General features: G+C 41.2%; 1 protein-coding gene across 1 annotated transcript; it reads left to right on the top strand.

The window, feature by feature from the left end:
* The first annotated feature begins 17,849 nt into the window (after window positions 1-17,849).
* Window positions 17,850-22,400, top strand: LOC138411518 (general transcription factor II-I repeat domain-containing protein 2-like). Its single transcript, XM_069532078.1, has 4 exons — window positions 17,850-18,044; window positions 18,426-18,580; window positions 20,745-21,592; window positions 21,886-22,400. The coding sequence occupies exons 1-4, from the start codon at window positions 17,850-17,852 to the stop codon at window positions 22,398-22,400; spliced, it is 1,713 nt and encodes a 570-aa protein (XP_069388179.1).
* Window positions 22,401-22,610: the final 210 nt, after the last annotated feature.

A 22,610-nucleotide genomic window follows, 5' to 3' on the forward strand; every position in this document is an offset into this window, starting at 1 on the left:
ATATATATATATATATATATATATATATATATATATATCAAACAATATATTGCACTTGCACTAATACTCTTGTGATGCCATGCTCCCTGTACAGGCGGCTGATGAAAAGTCTGCGCTGTACACAGTACATTCACGTTTAATCAACAATGCAGTTTATATTTTAGGTTCCCTTGAACTAGTGACAAAGCTGAACGTTACTGAGATTCTTCTGAAATAACAAAAATACAATTTCCAAAAGAATGATGGTTATTATTGAGTTGAGGCAAGAAACAGTGAACTGTTTGAACTACTGAAGATCTAAAACTGTACACAAGCCGATTGCTTTCGGGATGACTGCCTCAGGGTGTTTTCACAGTGTTTTAATGATCTTAACTCGGTCGTCTTAAAGTGGACTAAAAAGTGGACCAGCACAAAAAGGACTCAGTTCACATTGACAGTTCATTTGCATCTCAATATATCCTCAATTTACTATGCTATTGCACACGGCTGCTTTTTCATCAAATAATACACTCAGTCAGATTAATCTGAACTCGCTTTTTATTTAAAAAGTCAGTAGTGATTTAGTTATGCACCCTGCGATGGTCAACAGGTGACCATACCACTGCGCTGTTTTTTTATCACCCACATGTAGACCTGATCTTTACGATAAAATTGTGTGTTAATTTCTAAGTTCCTGGATCAGCGGGCCGTGGCTTCTTCTGCAACAGTGAAGTAAAAAAAAAACAGTGTGTTGTGTGATAATCTAAGGAAAGAAATTCTCTCCTGTCCTCAACTGGTCTTCAAGACTAGAAAAGCTCTATATAAATACAACCATTGACTGTACATGGGTAGTATAAATGATGCACTTTTTCTGTTTACAATTCTGGGGTTCATCATTTTGCCCAAAGATACTTTGGAATGCAGACAGGAGCTGGGGCTCTAACCCCCAACCTTCTGGTTAGTGGACGACCTGCTCTGTCGCTCAAGCCCCAGCTCAGCCACTCCCCAGTGTACAGTGGGATTTAATGCTGAAATTGAGGTTGATGAGTTGAGTGATGACATTGCACTAAAAGCAGTAAAATGTGCTCTACAACACTGTAGTGCTCCATAGAGCTGAGGAGAACTGAAGAGAAACGTGATGAATATCTATGAATACTATCAAAACCTGTCACATTTCACATAACTGTTTGAGCTATCATTTAATAAATATTGATCAGCAGCTTTAATTTGATACAAAATATATATATATATTTTTTTTTTATTTACAATTTACTCTGAAAGCAATGATGATTTGGGATTTCCTATTTGCCTGTTAGAATTTCTTTTTTTTTCAGAGCTGATATTTACTCTTCTGGCATGATTGACTGTGTGTGTGTGTGTGTGTGTGCGTGTGTGTGTGTGTACTGTCAGTGGGGGAGGGAGGACACAGGAGATTTGGAAAAAGTAAAAGGTGACTGGAGCTATAACCTGCATCTGTCCTGATGCTGAAGCAATAATCGTGAAATCTTGAAGTGATTATGTTCTGTCACTGCATCCATGCATCTCAGTTCAGGTTCAGTTCAACACAATGGCATAACTTGAAAAGGAAACCTGGAGCGCTTTGTGTTCACATTGCAAAAGTTAAGCGGAACGCACTCAGACCAGCACAGGCGATGCTGACTCATCGTCAGTGTGAAAACACCCTTAATCTGAGCAGACCAAGCAGAATCTTTCACAGATCTAGGTATTGTAGTAAGTTACACATTATGAATCATGCACAATGAGGTGAAAGTAGGTGTGTGGATGCATTTGAGGAGGTACATGACAAATAGCCCTGTAGAGGCCTGTTAAAGTGATTGATTCATGTAAATGACATTGATCAAGGTGAAAGTGTATTTGTATGTTGGTGTATGTGAGGATAACATTACACTTATAAAAAGCACAATGTCACAGGATAGAATCAAGCGCTATAAGATCTAAGATGAGGCAATGAACCATAAAGCAAACTGCAACACACTCACACACACAGGAAATGCATGACCAGTTGAGCAAATATCACAGGAGAGCACACACACGGGGTGGCACTCAGGCATTACAGTACATATGAAGGGCACAGCCAGACAAGCAGACAAGAGAGTAAATATCACAACATGCATACACACACTTTCACACACACACACACACACACACACACACACACACGCACACACAGTCAGTCATGCCAGAAGAGTAAATATCAGCTCTGAAAAAAAAAGAAATTCTAACAGGCAAACAGGAAATCCCAAATCATCATTACTTTCAGAGTAAATTGTAAATCAAAAATATAAATATATATATTTTGTATCAAATCAAAGCTGCTGATCAATATTTATTAAATGATAGCTCAAACAGTTATGTGAAATGTGACAGGTTTTGATAGTATTCATAGATATTCATCACGTTTCTCTTCAGTTCTCCTCAGCTCTATGGAGCACTACAGTGTTGTAGAGCACATTTTACTGCTTTTAGTGCAATGTCATCACTCAACTCATCAACCTCAATTTCAGCATTAAATCCCACTGTACACTGGGGAGTGGCTGAGCTGGGTCTTGAGCGACAGAGCAGGTCGTCCACTACCCAGAAGGTTGGGGGTTGGAGCCCCAGCTCCTGTCTGCATTCCAAAGTATCTTTGGGCAAAATGATGAACCCCAGAATTGTAAACAGAAAAAGTGCATCATTTACACTACCCATGTACAGTCAATGGTTGTATTTATATAGAGCTTTTCTAGTCTTGAAGACCACTCAAAGCACTTTACACTACAGTTTTCCATTCACCCATTCACACACACATTCATACATAGAGTGCTAGCACTTTTTGTTGTTCTATTGGGCAGTTTGGGGTTCAGTATCTTGCCCAAGGACACTTTGGCATGCAGATAGGAAGACTGGGGATTGAACTTCCGACCTTCTGGTTGGAGGACGACCGCTCTACCCCCTCAGCCACAGCCACCCAGTACCCACCCACAAGGATAGAGACTAGTTGGTGAACACTGTGGAGCCAAATGTTTTTTCTCAGAAGTTGGTGAAGGCCAAAATAGAGCTTAAAGATGAGTGAATATTGAAGTTAACTTAAAGGTCACAAGGTCAGTCAGTGCAATGCATGATTAAAAGCAATGCATGTTTAAATACAACACAAAAAGTATGAAAAGGTGTAGCAAGTAAGGCAATTACTTGCAGTGTGGTTGTCTGTTGCTTTGTGTTCTGCGGCACGTTTGATAATGTTTTCTGACTTTGTGTTGACCTCTCAGGGCCACTGTACTAAACACTTGTAACAGTATACATTTGTCAGCTTTACCAAAACACAAAATTAAACATCTAATACTAGGCTGAGTTCAAGAGATACAGCATGTTGTGTAATTATGGGCTGTATATTTGTATGAACCATAGTAAAGGACACACAGCTACACACAATCAGTTTGACACACACACCCATCAACTGATCTGCACTTTGTCTTTATGAATGTCATGATGAAGTCATTCAGTCCGTTGTTAGCCCAGTGGCTAATTTGCCAGAGCAAGAGGCAGCATGAGTTTTATTGCTCTACATCAATCACCAAGATGGCAGGGTAAAAATATTACAATCAGACAAAGAGTCATCTGTTTTCAAATTACTCTATTATTACTCTATTATTATTTGTTCAGACAGTGAGTCAGAAACAAACACAGGAGAAAGGGTCATGTACTGTTGCTTCCCTGTTGCGGTCCAATGATACGCTGTAATCTGCTGGTGTTGCGAGTATATCCATACAAGCTGCTAATACCACAGCTGAGATTAAATCCGTGCACAGAACATGCATTAATCAGATAACGATGAAGCAGCCTTGCAATTAATGTAAGCAAATTCACAATTTTTTCATTCACTTCAACTTGTGATAAGTGAACTTATTGAAACCTGTTTGCTAACTTCAAAACTTTTATTTTAAAAAAAAAAGGAGTTTTAGTCTACATCTCTGCAATATGTGATAAACCAGCTGCAGACATGCAGAGTCCATCCAAGCACAGAGTCAAGTCCTGGGGAGACTGACCTGATGTGCACACCACAAGGAGACTGTCCTCTCAGGCGAGTGTGTCGCCTAATTGAACCTTCACTGCATGAGAGGCATGGAGCTGGATCTTATTAAGGCAGCATGAAGCATGAAGGATAGATCTCTCTCATATCTGTGTTTTAATTGCCAGCTCTCCGTTATAATCAGATTAGCTGGAGAGAGCAGTGAAGAGGCAGATAAGACAAAGGAATAATTGAATTAGAGGCAAAGCAGGAGGGAGCAGGAAGGAGGGGGATAACAGAAGAGGCTGTTTGTCTTAGAGGGAGTAAAATGAACATCACAGCAGCTGGTTGCATGGAGAAATCAGGAGTATTGGGGATTCAGAGATGAAAAAAAATCAAGTGGGTGAGAGATGTTGACTTACAGCATCCCCTCTGATGACCACAGTGTATTGGTATAGTCTTGCCAGGTTTGCGTGGCAACATTGGCTGGAGACTGAGCATCATTATTCTGTTCATTACAGGGTTATCGTTATGGCAACAGCTCTGTCTGCCTCTTGAGAAAATAGTGGTTAACAAGCCCACTCATCTTACTAATGAAGGAACTGAGATATGGTCTGATATGGTCAGTAAGTAGAATGAAAGCTGCTCTGTGTTATCTGTTTGGATGCAGGCTGAGCATATTTTATCACAACAAATAGGTGGTGCAGTGGCCTTGCTAAAAAACGGTCCACTGGAGGGCCATGACCTCACATGGATCAGTGCATCTGCAGTATTTATGTTCCTACATCTGGAACTTGTGATCACACATGACTGATGTAGAAAATATCAGCCATCTTCCTTTTAATGGAGGGTCTCAACTGGTCAGTGGATCACGGGAGGTTTTAAAATGAAAGTCGATGAATCATTGGCGTGATGATAGCAGACAATCACAGTCAAAGGTTGCATCATTTAGATAAGTGGCCTTTAAACTAGCCAGCCTTGAATTGTGTGCAATAATTTGACATGCTAAAATAAACTCTACATTTATTTTGGCCTCTCATTGGCTCATTCAAACACAGATGGCAGCTCATGCATTGTTGCTGGCCTGATCATCAGGAACAACTTGGGGTGTTAATCACTCTGCCCAAGGACACTTTGACATGTGGACAGGAAGAGATGCGGAATTGAACTGAATCAGAGAATGCATGATAAAGATCCACATATGCTCTTCGAAGCATATTTAATTTAAACTGATAACTGAATAACACTGGTAGCGAACATATTGTAGCTTCTATGAGTCTTGCACCGCACAACACCTATACCTATACATATACTTGTTTGGTAACTAAAAAGCCCCTCCCCACACAAGATTTCAAGTCTGAGTTGAGGACTGTCAAGAAGCCAGGTACAATAACCATTAGCAGTTATGAACCTGAGTGAATAGTAATTTGAAAATTAAGGCTGCACTTATAAATATTTTTTATTACATGTGGATCAAATTACGATGCCCAGCACCAGACAGCAGACACAGTTTGACAGCATCTCGAGAACATGTAGTAGCAACAGTGACAGAGATATTTCCCTCAGGATCTATTGGAGACAAAATACAGAGCTAAAAAAAGAGAGATGATTGGACTTCTGGTGACCAGAAACTTGACCCCCCCCCCCCCATTAAAATACAAATTTAGCTCAAATCACTGTCTGCAAGTTAAAAATGAATAAGAAATCAAGTAAAAGTTTGTTGTCTTCAAACATTCACATCTACTTTAACAGGAGTCCAACCAACACATTACTTGCAGTCAAAGTGTTAAAAAAAAGTGTACTCTGAGATCATTTTGGAAAACATTTCACAACTTAAGTGATGATGCTATAAAAACATACAAAATATTTCAATACACTGGAACTTTTCACACAACATACACAAGCTGGAAGAAAACTGCTGTCTAACCATAGCATGTATGCATCAGTTTTCTTTTTAAAGTCATGATCAAAGCTACTGTAGTCAGCTTGAAGACCCAAATCGACTTCTTGTCAATATCTCATTTGGACAGAGGTAGATGTAAACAAACAAATCGAAAAAAAATGAAACTATATTCTTCAAGATGAAAGGCAGACAGACTTTCCACCTCACAGCATTTTTTCCAATGTAATGACATTTGTCCTTATGTTCAGGCCAAATTTTGTGCTCATATTCTCCAAGGCTTCAGCTTCCGTTGTATAATTGATTTCAAATCCAGTTATATATATCATGGGGAAACTAATTTAAAAGAAGCCACAATAACAATGGATTGGTTCATCTAAAGCATCATTGGTTCATTATTGGTATTACACATCTACCTCATAATTCCATATTCTGTCTGTATGTCTAAAGTGGAATGCATATTTCGGGAGCTGATCATCTCATTGGCTTCTTACTTGGCATGTCTATTCTAAATGGCCTGATTAAGTGCAGTCCCATGTTTGGTGCAATTAGATGCGTTCAAACTGAGTAAACAGTTGACCTCTGTAGCAGTAAGTGTGAATGCTACATCCTCAGACCCAGTTACTGACCGATACTATGTTTTATCTAACTACAAGTCTAAATTGCCAGATAAATTATTTTTTTTCATTTAACCATATTGGACTGACTCAGATATTCGCATGTCACGGTAAGAACATTCACAGTCACTTCTTCTTTGGCAAGTTGCCTTGGAAGCAAAAGCATAATGACCATGTTGTTAAGCCAATGCTTATCAAGGTAAACTACAACTTGGGTCTGAATATTGTTTTAATTGCTTAAAAGACGTCTGTAATAGTCACTCTGGCATATCACCTTGATGTGAGAAACAGTCTTCTGTTTAATCATCCAGCAGACACAAGGTAATCTGCAATTATTTTCTGGCCACAATATAAAATAAAGTCTAATATTCACTTTTCTTTTCATTTCTGTTTTGGTCTCTGACAATTCCTGCAAAAAACACCTAAGCTCAGCTTTGTTCACCAACTAATCACTTGACTTTATGTTTCATAGTGGGCAGGTTGAAGGCACAAATGTGATAACAACCTTTAGTCAACTGATCCATTGTTTGTATAAAACTACATCTTTGTGCAGCTGTAATTTTGACACTTGCTTTCTAAGACAAATGTAATTCATACATATTCACACATTAAAAATAATGAATACAGAATTCTGAGCACATTAAACGCAGACAGAAGTAGACAGTAAGGGACCGCCACAACAACAAAAGAACAGAGGGAGAAAAAGTACACAAAGGCATGACAAAGGTCAAACTCTGCACAGTGTACTTAACCCATGGCACACTCCTGCACCCGCTGGGCCACTAGGGAGACCCCATCATTGTCAAGAGCTGCTTCAAAGAGAGCAGTCATCAAGGCACACAGACTACCCATCGGCAAGCGCTGACATCGAGAAATCAAACACACCCCAGCAGTGTGAATAATCTCATGGCTAATGTCTAATATCTAATGGCCTTAATCAAAAGCCCCTGCTAAGATCCTCTCAGCACTGTGTTGATAAATCACTGCGTTAATGAAAAATGGGCCTTATCACAGCACAGAGCTGGTAGGCTGTGGCACAGCCCCATTTGTTAAAGCAGCTTCCTGTGGATTTGGTGTCGCCTTAGTTTCCTTTCTACTTCTCTCCGTTTTCTATTCCTCCCTCCATCTCCCATTTGTATGAGCATCTCCTCCTATTTGATGTAAGTTCTTTCTGCCATCTGTTTTAACCTCTTGTCGCAATGTTTTGGCCTTTAATTTATTCACCAGCTGCCTGTGGTTTTCCTTCTTATTCTTTCACTACATCTCTGTTTCCCCATTGCTCTCCCTCTCCTCCCGTCTATACCCATTTTCCATTCTCCAGCTTGCTGCGTCCAGTTCTTTAATTTCATCTTTTCCTTTTGTTCTCTCCTCCCATTCTTTCTTCCTATCCCTGCCTCTGTTTGCCTCTCCGTCTAATTTGTAAACCAGAGGTGTCCTGTTGTGTTCTGTGGTCTTGGTGGGTAGGCTGCCTGGTGAACAGATCTGCTGTGAGGAGGTAATTAACCACTGCTCATTTAGACAACAGGCTCAATCAGCGAGACAGAATGATTACATGTGGGCTGGAATGCCAATTGCAGAGTCCTCAGACACACACACACACGCACACACAGACATGCACTCAGACAACCTTCACTGGAAACAAATGAACAGATAATGTAAAGTCTACATTCATGCTGATAAATATAGATTTTGCTGATTATGAGATGAGAAAATATGTCAGTTTACAAATCCTCTTTTTCAAATTTTAAAAACAAACAGCTCAGAGGTTTTCATCAGTAATTGCAGACCAACCACATCATGTGGGTGAATATTAATTATAGTATAGTGTCATAGTGACATGCGTAGGCTATAATTGGAGGACTAAGAGCAGCTATGCCTCTGGAGTGTGTAGTGTGAAGTGTAGTTGGCTTAATAACATATGCCAAATGGAGAGAGTTAGATGGCATCCATGACATGAGTGTGGAGTCCATACAGATGCTGGTAGTTTCTCTGAGGTAGCATGAGCTTTAAGTATCCTGCAGGTCTGGGAGCTGTATCCTAATCATCTTCTGTACATTGGAAATAAGCCATTGAAGAGTTTTCATATCTACACAGAGTTGATACCACAGAGATGCAGTATGTTAGGATAGATTCACTCTGATGCGGTGACAAATGATGTTGGAACAGAGCAACTTTCTTCAGGGAAAATGGCCATTGGTGTTCAAGGACCATGTGACTTCCTCTGAGATGCAAAGGGGAGCATCCTCTCTCGGTCTTCCAAAGCCTATGATAAGCTCCTTGGACTTTGCAGAATTGAAGGACTCTCCAGGTTCCAGACTTTTGCCATTTGTACACCGTTGTGTCATCTGCAACCTTTGCAATGGTGTTGGTAGGGAATATAGAAGCACAGTGTGTGTAGAAGGAGTCGTGGATGGAGCTCAGTACACATCCTTGTTGTGTCAGTACTCAAAGTTATAGTGAAGAACAGGTAGGGGCCAAGTCTTACTGCTTGATGGGAGGTTCAGGTTCCAGTTCCATAGTGATGGCAAATCTGTCGAGGTCAGGAGGTATGGTTCCGCTTGCCAGCGATGATAGTTTTGTAAGCAGAGCTGTAGTGTAAAGAATGCTTACATATGTGCCCTGTCTCTGCAGGTAAAGTGCTTGAGAGAAGTTGTCTTGTGTGGACTGGTGTGAGCCCAGAGAGGCAGGGATTATGGTCTTTATGAGGGAGAGGACAAGACCCTTGAAACACTTCTTGGTGTGAGAGCAACAGGATGATAGTTGCTCAGGTTTCTGATATTTAATTTCTTCGTAGATACATCAGCAGTCCTCAAGTATCCATCACCATAAGGGTTTGCAGTTTTACTGGGATGGACCCTCTGCAGAGCAAACTGTGCATCATGTAAATTTAGCCTCAGAACCCGTTCATCCTCTATTTGGAATTTTTGTGTTTGTCCCATTATTGTCGGTTTCAAAATGAGCCATGAAATTGTTGCATTTGTAGGACATTATGACACTGAGGTGGCAGACAAGGTACCCAGTGTCAGGACCTTGTCACATGCCCTTGTCAGTGCTGTTTAAGTTTTAAGTGGTGTTCTACACTTTGTCTGAATATGTCCTTTTTGCTTTCTTTCTTCTTTAAGGTTTGATCTGGTGACACTATGTTGTACCATCACGCGATCGGCTGCATTATTGCATTCTTTCAAAAGATTTTGTACATGTTCCATTAAGTGATACAATCAACCCAGTAACTGGACATGATTGATTCACTTACTTTAAAAAATCATTAACAAATCATAACATTTACAAGAACTGGAAAACTTCCAAGCGGGAGTGAATCTGTAAAGAGAGGGTACATTAAATAATGGGCTATAACATTTTACTCATTTCAAGTTTAAAAGAAAAATGCTTTTAATGTTTGATGTGCAGTAACTCAAAAGCCTCTTCTTCAGTAAAGATGCATGTTGTAAATGCATGTTATAAAACTGCTTTGTTGCAAACAACGCTTTAAATTTTACTCAGAGATGAGTCAGCAAAGACGTGAATAAACATTCAAACAGGGTGATCATCATTGACGGAATAATCATCATCAAAAAAACCTAAAATGTGCATTGGTGTGTTGTAATAGCCAGACTGTGCAGTGTATCTGAACTGCATAAGGAGGAAAATATAATGTTGTAAAAGTAAGGACATCTGTGCCAACAGGTAATAGCATCTTTCAAGCAGAGAGGGGGGATTGGTGTATCTATTGAAAGGAGGAAAGGCTGCCCACAGCAACTCTGAACTAAAACAAGTACAGTTAGATAATTTTCCAAAATGGACATGCGGTAGGAACTAAAATTGGCACCATTTGGCTATTACCTTCCAGTTCCAGAACAATCTTCAGATTAGACCCTCTTCCTCAGCCACTTTCCAACTGACCAACCACAGGGAAAAGGAGTTTTTTCTCCAACATGCCTCCTCTAAATGAAAGTCCCTGATGTACTGATTTGAGATACACAGGACAATAGAGGGTCACAGATGGTTTAAGGCAGCACATCTGAACTCTACCTTGCTGCAAGACGTCTACAGGATGTGGTACATTTCATATCTGATTCCCTTAATAAAAACCTTTGTATCATACATTTACCCTCTGTGTTAGATTTTACTCCACTGAATTTGTGGTTTCTTGGTGAACAAGTGGCACCAAAAGTACTGTTAGATTAAGGATCATCGCCAGAAATGACCCTAATTTTGCAGAATTATTTTAGGTGAGGAATAGAGCAGTTACTCTTGCACAGAATAGCAAGGCAGCAAAATAAACTTTCAAACTGCCCTGTCTAAGTGGCTGTGTGAACAGGAGGTAATGCAAACACTATAGTGAGTAGGGGTGTAACGATTCATCTACTACATCGATGTATCGATTTATATTCCTACAATCCAACTACATCGATCTGTGCTCGTCAAGTACATATATCGATCTAACATTGTTTTAAAAGGTAATCAATCAATTGTATCGATAATAGGAAATAAGGCATTGGATTTAAGCACGTCAGACTTTATATGGATGTGGTTTTTTTAGCACTTTTAATGATAAAGGCGTTAAACGTTACTCGATTCAGTCTGCCAGTCTGTGACCTCATCGCCACGTGCCTGCAGCAGCGCAAAATCAAAACATAGCGTGATGGCGGATGGCAGAGGAGACGCCGGCGAGCGAGAAATTATCAAGCCACCATTGCGGTCCAGTGTGTGGAAACACTTTGGCTTTTGCAAAGATGGAGATGTTCTAAATAAGTCGCTCGCTGTTTGTAGGATATGTAAAGGTCAAGTACCACAGCAACACGTCTAGCGCCATGGGATTTCATCACAAAACACCTACGGTCCAGTCACCTTATATAAACATGAACATATAAACATGTTTATATCCATAATTTATACCTGATTCCCTTACAAGAAACAACAGGAATCTAGGAAACTTCACCTGCACTGTCCAGTATCCAGGTATTTATTTCAGTCACACTGGTTGAATTGTTGGCTAAAATGTTACTGAGTCTATTTCAAGTCACTGAATCGTTTCGAATCGTTTCGAATCGTATCGTTCTAAATGAACCAATATCGTCCTTGAATCATATTGGCTACCACGAATTGTGATAAGAATCAAATCGTTTTTTAAAACGAATTGTTACACCCCTACACTTTAGCTTTCAAAATCAAGTATATTTGTATTCAACGCCACAACTGCTGGGAAAGTCCTTGTGTGAAAATTGTTTTAAGATCCCAATGAATCAGAGAACCATCACAGTGGTTATTTATTTATTTACATTGAGGGAGCACTAAGCCATCATTGAACTTTAATCGGCCATGATAGATTCCATCAGCGAGGACAGGGAAAATAAAACATGGGGAAAACACATTGATCGCAATAATAGTGTCACACCGCGGTGAGGTTTGTCTCGTTCTGGGTTTCTGTCTCGTGACGTCCTGTTTTATTTTGAAAATGAACTCTCCTCTCGTTTCAGGTCACTCGCCCTTCCTCATGTGTCACCGCTCTGATTGTCTGATCGTGTCCACCTGTAGCTCATTACCTTCATGTGTTATATAGTCTGCGTCTCTTTGTCTTGTGCCTGAGTGTATTGTTTCTGCCATCCACCCCAGCCAGTCGCCACAGTCCATGTTGTCTCTCAGCTTTGCTTGTTTCTTTACCTCCAGTGGAGTGGTCTTATGTTTGTATTCTTTCATAGTTTAGTGTCGTGCTCAGTTTTAGTTTCATAGTTGTTTTCATTGCCTCTGTAGGAATGAATTTTTGTTCTAGATAAGAATTTCATAGTGAGTAGCAGAGCCTCCGATTTTTAGGAGTGTGTTTTCATTTTTTGAACCGAGTTTGGTTTTCCTCCTTAGGGAGTGTTTTGAGTTAGTAGTTCTTAGCCCTTTTGTTTTCCTCCTTGTGGAGTGATTTTCTGTTCATACATTTCTCTTTGGTTTTATTTTTTGTGTTTTTTTCCCTCCTTCACGGAGTGGGTTTGGGTTTATTGGAAGATTTATCGTCCTGTTTATTTTGTTGATAATTCTTCATAGATGGGATAGCTAATTTCTCATAGCCTGTGATTTTGGTCACTGTCTGAGAGGTTGAAGAGGGTTCACAATAAAGCCTGATTAAACAGTAATTCCTCTGCATCTGAGTCCTTTGTCTAGTCCAGGCCTGACAAATAGCCAAGCTTCCATTGCCTGCTGCTCTTGATTTGTCTGAGGTTAGTGAGAGTCTGTGTGAAAGGTAATAATGTGAAACCATGCTCCTGTTGTCATTCAATGATATCCGCAGAGATGACATTGCTGAATTAATTGCAAATCAAAGAAAAGTGTAGTAACAGGTGAAGCCACACATTTGAAAACATACAGAACAGCTTCCTGTAGTACAAAGATGACGTCCCAAAGCAAACTGCATTTTTTAATTAAATTTGGACTTCGTAGCCTTGATGCTGCAGGTCCTTCTTTAATCATAACAGTAGTTAGTTATACTATAGCAGATGGCTGTTTGCCAATGCTATGAGGGCACTGATGTTGTTGCAATGTTAAATGTCTAAAACACATAAAAGTTTAACTTAATATGTTGCCTGAATATGTTGCATCTTTGCATCTTCTCAGCGACTCTCAGCAATAATACGAGCACAGACAGCATTATCAAACAAAACTAATCCTTGTTTTGGTCACTTGGGAGGAGAACTTCATAACAGGTTAACATGCTCCCAAAGCTTAAGGGAACTTTCATTATTTTGTGTGGGTTTGTTAGGAGAGTCACCTTGTACATTGCACATCAATTTCTATAAAAATTACTGACATGAGAAGCTGTAAATTAAGAGCTTGAAAACTAAAACTAGGGCAATATCTTAGTTTGAATTGTCATTTACTGAAACCACTTATTTACAGCGTGATATGTCTATATCAGCTTTGCTCTATACAAATAGAACTGACATTAAAAAAGCCAGACATCTTGCAGCTCTGAAATCCTGAAATGTGATATTTTAGATCGAGTAGCACAGATATGTGCCGTGTTTCCAAAGGTTACACATGAAACGCAACCTTCACCTTGTCTGTGGGTAGCCTAAGTCAAATGAAGAAAAGAAGCTTTCAATATTACAGAAATTAGAAAGTCTGGAAACTTTGGAAGTTTGGCGCTTACTTACATGTTGAAACAAGAAATTGGTTCCTCCGTTTCTGAGTAACGCATGAAAGAAAAGAAGCTGCGTGCAGCGTCACATGTCTTCTGATTGTTTCTTCTCCAACAAATCGATTTTTAGCTTTGAACCTCTAAAATGGTTTCTTGTCAATGATTGTCTTAACAATCCAACATTTTGACAATAAGTTGAAAGCTGATTTCTGTATGACAATTTTCCATCTTTCCTCTTAGATGTACCTGCTTTCTCTATTTATAAACGTGTATATAACGTAGTTCAAACTAGCTCCACATGCAGCAACACAAACTCTGATGCTTAAGTAACTTTAGTAGCTGTCAGAGGGACCAATCTAGCACTTTCACTTTAATACTTTAATTTGAATGTCGGGACTTACGAACCCTCGGATGACTCCACAGAAGCAGTATGGAGGCATTTTGTGCCACTAATGAAACATATCATTGATTCTCAGAGACAGTTTTATTATAAATCTACATAATCTACATATGATTTTACCAAAGGTCTGAGTCTGTTTCTCAACACAAAGATGGCAGCCAACTGGGAAACATAATATATGCAGCAACCAGTGTATTGATATATTTAAAATATGTAAATAATATATACTATATGGATAATATATTTATGATCCAAGTGGTTAGAAGAGGCATTATTTTTTATGTCAACATTTTTCTCAACTGCATGTGATGATATCAGCTAACTTAAATCAGACCTTTTTTTTCTCGGCAGGTTGCTTTTTGCAGATCAACTTAAAGTTTTTGAGAGAAAACCTATGTACAATATGCTCACTTTCAGCAATGCTAAGGGCTCCATGACCTCATGAATGATTCTTGTCCCTGTTGGTCAAGACAAATGGCTTTAAAGAAAAACAGACTTTTACAAAGACACAGACCCAGGCAACAGGCAGAGCCGACCGGAAAAAATAAAGAACTGAAATTAAGTTAATTCCCTGTTGAGTTATGTTCGTCATCCTCATTTCAGTTGGTCATTATCTTTTTCTATTCCTGTTTCATCTCTGTGCCAATGTGTAGCCAATTCCACATGGGCGTAAATATACATTTCAAAGCCCATTAGTAAGTGGTTTCAAATTAAATAGGTTATTGCACCACATGTTGAGAGGATGCAAGCAATTACTGCACTGCATGGGATGAATTCCTGCAAGAGAGAGGACTCATTAATTAAATATTTAATGTCAAAGTCTATATGTTGTCGTCACCTGCCTACATGAAATTAATTCCCAGCTGCATGTGATTTATTTAAAATGTTAAACGTAAAGTAAAAGGGCACAAACTCTCTCAGCTTCAGCCTCTAAAACATCATTAAGGGTTAAATCTGCCCCAGAGTCTGTTCAACGCCATGTTTTTATGCAACGGCTAGAAACATTGAGGCACAATCTGCCCTCTGAGCAAACCTGCCTAGATGGAGGCAGATAGAAGCTGGTGTCCAGTGGAGGACTTATACAAAGGATTGTGTCTGCACAGCTGGAAAGGTCCTGCAGAGAGACTAAAACTGTTTTGATTGTGCTGAGGTGGACAGTGGCTCCAGGCAGCACACACCTGGCACGTTGAGAAAAGATAGCTTAGAGTCTGGTGTGGGGCCGATGGAGTATTAGCCCGCAGATGCTTTCATGCTGGGAGGGGAGAGCTACAGGAGGTGAGAATTCTGTGAATTATCCTTAAAACTGCAAGTTGCCCTTTTACATTTTTTTCAGATAATATACTGTTCTGATGGAAAGATTCTGCAATAAATATGGTCCTTTTAGGAGAAATGGCAGGTGGTTGCCAAGTTTGCCTTTAGGTGATAATGGGAAAAGACACAAAGGGAAAGGTCATGCAACAATGTAGGAGAGACGGCTGGCTGCAACCTCATATTTTTAGGTTCTCCTGGAGAAGAGACTGAACATGTTTCTAAACATTGACCATGGTATGCAAGTAAAAGGAATTAGCTGCATGATTTTCACTTTCTGGAAAGGTGATGCATTTCTCCTATTTGCATGTTCAGTATCTGCTATATATATGAAAAGGGAACTACATTAATCTTACACATCTCTGAATAAATCTGTAGTACCACAAGCTATTAAATAGCGGGCTGCTGTTCAGATAAGGTGTAAAGCTAGTAATGTATTTGGCTGGTGGTGAAAAGAGAACTGAGCCCAAAAGGTTTGGATTTCTATAGAAAAGCTTTGGAAAAGAATAATACTATAGATTCAAGCAGCTAATATGAGGGCCCTCACTGGGTTGTGCATGTTGCGTGTTCTTCGAGGTTGGCGCACCTGCTGAATCCCGTTAATTTTCCCCGCTCTCCCACATCGGCCTTTCTCCTCCGTGAGTCCTCCTTGATATTTTCCGCAATACCCCGTCATGACCATGGAACACACGCAAAAGTCGGGGGCGGCGCTGCTTCCCAAGTCAGGCAGGTCCATCCCCTCGCACGGGGAGGTTTATATAAAATCCGCCACTGTGGGCTGGGTCCATTTTCACCCCACCTCTTTGACCACACAGTGGGGGGCCTGTTGCTCAGTCCGGACTGGTGGATGCTCTTTACACAGTTCCTGTAGAGGTTTTTTTTGTCACCTCTGTGTATTGTCAGTTTTTGTTCATTCACTACAGTGAGTAGGGGGCCGGTCCTCTCCCCCAGCCCTGGGCTCAGGATGATTTCAGGGTAGTGGTCTGCAGCATCAGGTTTGATCTCTTTTCTTTGGTGGCCCCTCAGGTGGCCCTTCTATTCTTCAGAGAGCCTCTGGGTCCAGAGTTCCAGGATCTTCTGGGCCACCCGGAGAGACTGCAGCCCCAGCAGAGAGCCCAGGGCCTGGGTGTTGTTTAGTGTCGGCCCCACTGCATCCACCAGCTGCTGTAGGGTCAGGGTTCCAGACCGGGTCAGCGCCGCCATCAGGCCGGGTGTTGTTTTGTTGCTGACGTCCAGTCTGGCTCCATTGACGAGGGGTTCTCTCAACAACCAGTGCAGAGAGTTGGCTTCTGGGCCCCTTTTATGGTTAAAAAGGGCCCATGACTTAAAAACACCTTGATAAAAAGGAGGTAACATAGTTAGTTTTAAAAATTTAGGATCAGTTAAAAACAGAGCATCATCCAACCTCAGCTTATTGGCACGCCTCAGGATGCTGCTGGCCACATCTCTCCACACCAGATCTGCCGGACCTGTGAGGTACCTTTGTATGAATTGGAGTCTAAAAGTGGCAGTCCGGCTGGCCAGGTGGACAAGGCCCTGTCCCCCCTCCTCTCTGTCTAAAAACAGCACCCCCTGTGGCACCCAGTGCAGACCACCCCAGAGGAAGTCAACCATCTTCCTCTGGATTTCTGCGAGTAAGCCTGGGGGGGGGTCTAAACAGGTAAGTCGGTGCCACAGCTGGGATGCTACCAAGTTGTTTAAAACCAGAACTCTCCCTCTAAAAGACATTTGGGGGAGCAGCTATTTCTAATTGTTGAGTTTGTTTTGAATTTTTTCTGTGACGGTCTCCCAGTTCTTCTTCATTATGTGGTCTGCTCCTAAAAACACCCCGAGATATTTTAAACCTTCTTTCTTCCACTCCAGGTTTTGGGGGAGAACCGGGAGACCGCCGCGCTTCACTTTTTTTCTAGTTGACCCTCGCTGCCAGTGCCGAGCTAAAATCCTTGATAATGTCTGCTAAAACGTCAGCCTCCATTTGGTTCCACAGGAAGCTGTGTTCAACACAGTCAAAAGCCTTTTCTTGGTCTATGGAAATGAAACCAGTGTTTGCACCTAATGAACTAGAGACATCCAAAACATCTCGAATCAGGTGGACATTGTCCACCATGGACCTGCCGGGGACACAGTAGGTCTGGTCCCGATGGATGACCTGCTCCATAGCCTTTCAAAACATAAACAAAGGAAAACACTTCTTAGAACATGTGCTGAACCCACGAACCAAAACCAGGGCCATAGGATTTATTAGGTGATTGGGGAATTACTTAAAAGATTAATTTTCACAGGATATGTTCAAATGAAAAGACTTCATTGAGAAGAGGCTTACAGTTTAATACAAACATACAGTGGCTAACACTGAGGATTTGCACATGAAGTATGGAGATGAAGGAAAACATCGGAAGCTTGAAGTTAGTGTGTTTTGTTTTTTTACCTGTTATATGTATATTTTTGTCTTTCAGTCATTTGAACAAATGCAGTCTCATGATACTGCCCAAAATAATGGGTGCAGCTTCACCAAAATGCTGAAGGCCCTCCGCCAAGCCCTGCAGGACTCAAAGAGGGAGAACAAAGAGCTCACTGCTGAGAATGCAGCTCTGAAAAAGCAGGCTGCAGAAAACACTGAAAAAAATTCTGCATTAAAGAAGCAGGCAGCAGAGAACACTGCTCTGCTTGCAGAAAATGCTGAATTAAAGAAGCTGGCTGCAAAGAAGAAGGCAGCTATGAAGGAGCAGGTGGCAGAGTTAACTGCTCTGAGGAAGAAGGCAGCAAAGAACACTGCTCTGGCTGCAGAAAACGCTGCATTGCAGAAGCTGACTGTAGAGAGGCTGGCAGCTATGGAGGAGCAGGCAGCAGAGATAACTGCTCTGAGGAAGAAGGCAGCAAAGAACACTGATCTGGCTGCAGAAAACGCTGCATTGCAAAAGCTGACTGTAGAGAGGCTGGCAGCTATGGAGGAGCAGGCGGCAGAGATAACTGCTCTGAGGAAGGAGGCAGCACAAAACACTGCTGCAGCTGCAATACAGTCTGCTCTGAAGAGCCAGCTGACTGTTGAGAAGGTTGCTCTGGATAAAAGCCTAGACTCTTCCGTCTCACAGCTGAGTCAGCTCAAAGACGACTTGGCCAACATGATGGAAGAGTTGGAGAAGGAGGTCAAAGATCTTCAGCTCCAGCACGTGGAGAAGCAGAAAGTGCAAAATCAATGGAAGGTCGAATTCCAAGCTCTGCAGAAGAACTGTGACAAGCAGCTGAGGTGCAGAGTCCTGGAACAGGAGGCCAGCTTCCAGGAGAAGGACAAGAAGGAGAAGGAGGAGAGAAAAGGGACAGAGAGAAGGAATATATTCAGTTTTCTCTTTCCATGCTGGCGCTCATCATAATCTCCTCTCATCTTTCCTCTACCTCAACCATCCCCTCATCCTGACTCCACCCCATGAGACATGAGAGTAGATTCTGTATTGAATGTGCTGTAACTGATATATACTTATTTCAGTGTTTATGTACTGCTATTGGAAATTTAATTATTTCTTCTTTGGGAACAAATTGTTGTCTCGAAAGCTGAAAGATGTTTGAACTCAGGTCCTGACAGAACATTACAGTTTTTTACAAACGCTATGACCCGTTGTTCAATACTTTTAACCCTTTTTCAAAACTCTTCACACAGTTACCACAACATCAGCCTGTGTGGGCTATACAATTAACACAATTCTTCTTCTTTTGACACAAAATACACACATTTTACACGTTTAGAATTTTAAGTTTTAACTCCTTTTACACACAAGCTCAAACAAGACCAAAACAGTAGATGTTAATTGATTAATTTTCAAAATTTTTTACATTTTACATCGTGGCCACACCCGTCTATCATTACATCGTGGCCACACCTGTCAGCATTTCATTGGTCTATCATTACATCGTGGCCACACCTGTCAGCATTTCATTGGTCTATCATTACATCGTGGCCTAAGCCCATTGGTTACTTTAGTTTGCCTTTGGAATTGCTCACTGAACATTTTGGGACTTTCCACAGGAAGTTTCCTGTTTTACCCAGACATGCCCAGGCATGTCTCTTTTACTTTTAAACAGTTTTGGTCATTCTTGACACCATTATATTCTGTTCAATTAGTTTAATATTTTTTTTTAAAGATATTGTGCTTACTTTTGACACCCTTATGTTTCAGTTTTGTCAGATTGCCTTTTTTTAAAAGGTTATTATTGCTACACACAAGTTATACACACAAGTCATACTGGATTATGCAGTAAACAGATGATTCCTCTGTGTAATCATCTTAAAATGAATGTTCTGATAGGGATGTTCAGAATCCAAAGAGGGTATGCTTTGACCTGTGGCCAGAATGTAGCTGTCAGAGGAAAAGAACGATGAGGCACCGCCCCCTTCTTTTATACCCTGACTATCTTTATGAAATTCACACAGTACAAACTGGAAGGATGTAGCCCAGGGCAGCCCAATTTGGGGCCCGCGGGTTTGGCCCGCGCCTTACCCACTGTATATATTGTAACGGACTGGGGTTTACAGTTATGTGTAATTGTTGGCCGTTTAAGGAATGTTCTGATTTACTGAGCGACAGTGAAGGGGTCAGGGGCGGGACATGTGATTGTTTAGAGGATGGGTTCTTCTGTGAAGAGGCTCTCTCATTGGCCGGTTTTGCGGGGGATTGTGGGGCAATGAGGAAGTTGTGTCGGTTGTTGATGTGCGCGAGTGACGGAATGAAGGTAAAAGGTACTTGTTCCTGTAAAGGTTAATAAAAGTAATAAAACGACGAAGAAGCTTCCTGTCCTCCCTAAGCGAGAACGCTACAATATTATTGTTTTCCACCATCAGCGCTCGCACTCATTGAATATTATTGATTGGTGCATTTCCATTCCTGACCATAGAATAACATTGTGATACATTGATGGTAGGGTGGCGCTGTTGAGCTCCTATCCTCTTGCGCTCCAATCCGAAGTCACTTGACAGCGAGTAAGTGAGGTGCAAGGATGGAGCGGCAGTGGCACACAGAGAAACGCAAATTCAAAAAATGTTGGGAACATGATTATTTATTTACCAAGGTCGATTCCAACGCAATATGCCTGGTATGTAAGCAGAAGGTCGCTGTTTTAAAGGAGTACAACATTCGTCGTCACTATGAAACTAAGCATTCTCACCAGTTCGCAAAATACACAGACGAGGACCGAAACGTAAAGGTGGCAAACTTGCTAATGAAGCTAGAAACACAGCAGCAAACTTTACTTCAGCCATCCACTGCACAAGAAAATGCCACCCTTGCAAGTTATCGTATTAGCAACATCATTGTCAGAAGTGGACACGCTTTTGCTGCGGGTGATTTTGTAAAAGAGTGTCTGACAGTTGCTGCTGAAGCTGTGTGTCCAACTCAGAAGCGGGCTTTTTCTCAAATAAGCCTGTCACGGAACACGGTGACCCGCCGCGTTGAGGACATGGCCGAAGACGTTCGGGGCCAGATAGCCCAAAGAGCAGGTCGGTTTTCTGCCTTCTCCATCGCATGCGATGAAAGTACCGACATATCGGACTCAGCACAGTTGCTGGTGTTTTTGCGAGGCGTCAATGAGGACTTTGAAATGTGCCAAGAACTAGCGGGCCTTGAAACACTGAAAGGGATGACAAGAGGTATCGATATTTTTAGGGCAGTGGAGCAAGTTATGGACAAGAATGGTTTGAAGTGGGAAAACCTATCTGGCATCACGACTGATGGAGCCCCGGCCATGGTCGGTAAGAGAGCAGGTCTAACTGCACTTGTGTCGGACAAAGTCTGTGAGTGTGGTGGCTCGATTTTTAAATATCATTGCATTTTGCATCAGGAGCAACTGTGCGCTAAGAATATCGGCCTAAAGAACGTGATGCAGGATGTCGTTGGCATTGTCAATAATATTCGCTCAAAGGCGCTCTCACACCGTCAGTTCAAAGCTGTTGTTGATGAGATGGATGCCCAGTATGGTGATGTATTGTACCACCAGGAGGTGCGGTGGCTGAGCCGCGGGAAAGTTTTACGACGTTTCTTTGAGCTGCGTGAGGAAATCAGGGTGTTTCAAGCCACAAAGGAGAACAGCATCCAAGTGCCCTCGGACAATCACTGGATTGCAGATCTGGCCTTTCTTGTGGACATCACAGAGCTGCTGAATATCCTCAATCTTCAGCTTCAAGGGAGAGACCAGATAATCACTCAGCTGTACGACCATGTCAGAGCCTTCAAGCAAAAGCTCCAGTTGCTTAGCAGTCATCTCTTAACAGGTGAGACCTAACTTGAATATGTTATTGAACACAAAACAATGTAGTAGGCTGGTAATTGATCACTATAACCAGCATGTTATTATATTTGTTACATACATTGTGTGTGGAGAATACATTTTCTATTTAAATATAGGCATTAAATCCAATAACACATTTTTTTTTTGTACTGCAGCCATAAACACAAAAAAAACAAGTTTTTTTCTCATTTGATTGATGTTTGGTATTTAACTGAAAATCAAATGAACAACCTTGCATCTTACATTGCTACTTTTGTCTTTGTGTCTGTACATTAGGAAATTTGGCACATTTTCCCAGCCTCAGAGAAGTTGGGTTGATGGAGGAAGACACACCAAAATACTGCAACATTCTCAGCGATCTTGTGGTGGAGTTTGACCATCGCTTTGAGGATTTTCGTGGAAACGAAACAGCATTTGAGCTGTTTGCCCAACCCTTTTCTGTAAATGTGGATGCAGTCAGTGAGGAGCTTCAAATGGAACTTTTGGAGCTTCAGTCTGATTCAGACCTCCGTTGCCGGTTTAGAGAGCTTTCTTTACAGGACTTTTACAAATCTGTTCCTGCACACAGATATGGCAAGATCCGCAAACATGCACAGGTGATGTTCTCCCTCTTTGGAAGTACCTATGTCTGTGAGCAGGCATTCAGCCTGATGAATCTTAATAAGTCCAAACTGAGAAATGCTTTATCTGACTCTCACCTTCATAACATTCTCACTCTGTCAGTTAGTCAGCTGGAGCCTGATATTAAGAGACTTGTAAAAACCAAGGACAGGCTTCATGTCTCCCACTGATAGGCCTACTTCAAATCATAATGTATAGGCCTGGACCTCCAATGTGTCGGAGTATGTTCTGCTCTGTCCTGTGTTACTTTTATTGCACTAAAAAAAAATCTTTGTATTTGAAGATACAGGCCCAAGGCCTAGTAATGTTCCATGTCTGTCTTCAAATATTTCATAGTGCTTCAATTATTTTTCTAATTTAAAGAAGATAGATTTTATGAT

The sequence above is a fragment of the Paralichthys olivaceus genome, chromosome 9 (assembly GCF_024713975.1).
Source record: "Paralichthys olivaceus isolate ysfri-2021 chromosome 9, ASM2471397v2, whole genome shotgun sequence".
Lineage (NCBI taxonomy): Eukaryota > Metazoa > Chordata > Actinopteri > Pleuronectiformes > Paralichthyidae > Paralichthys > Paralichthys olivaceus.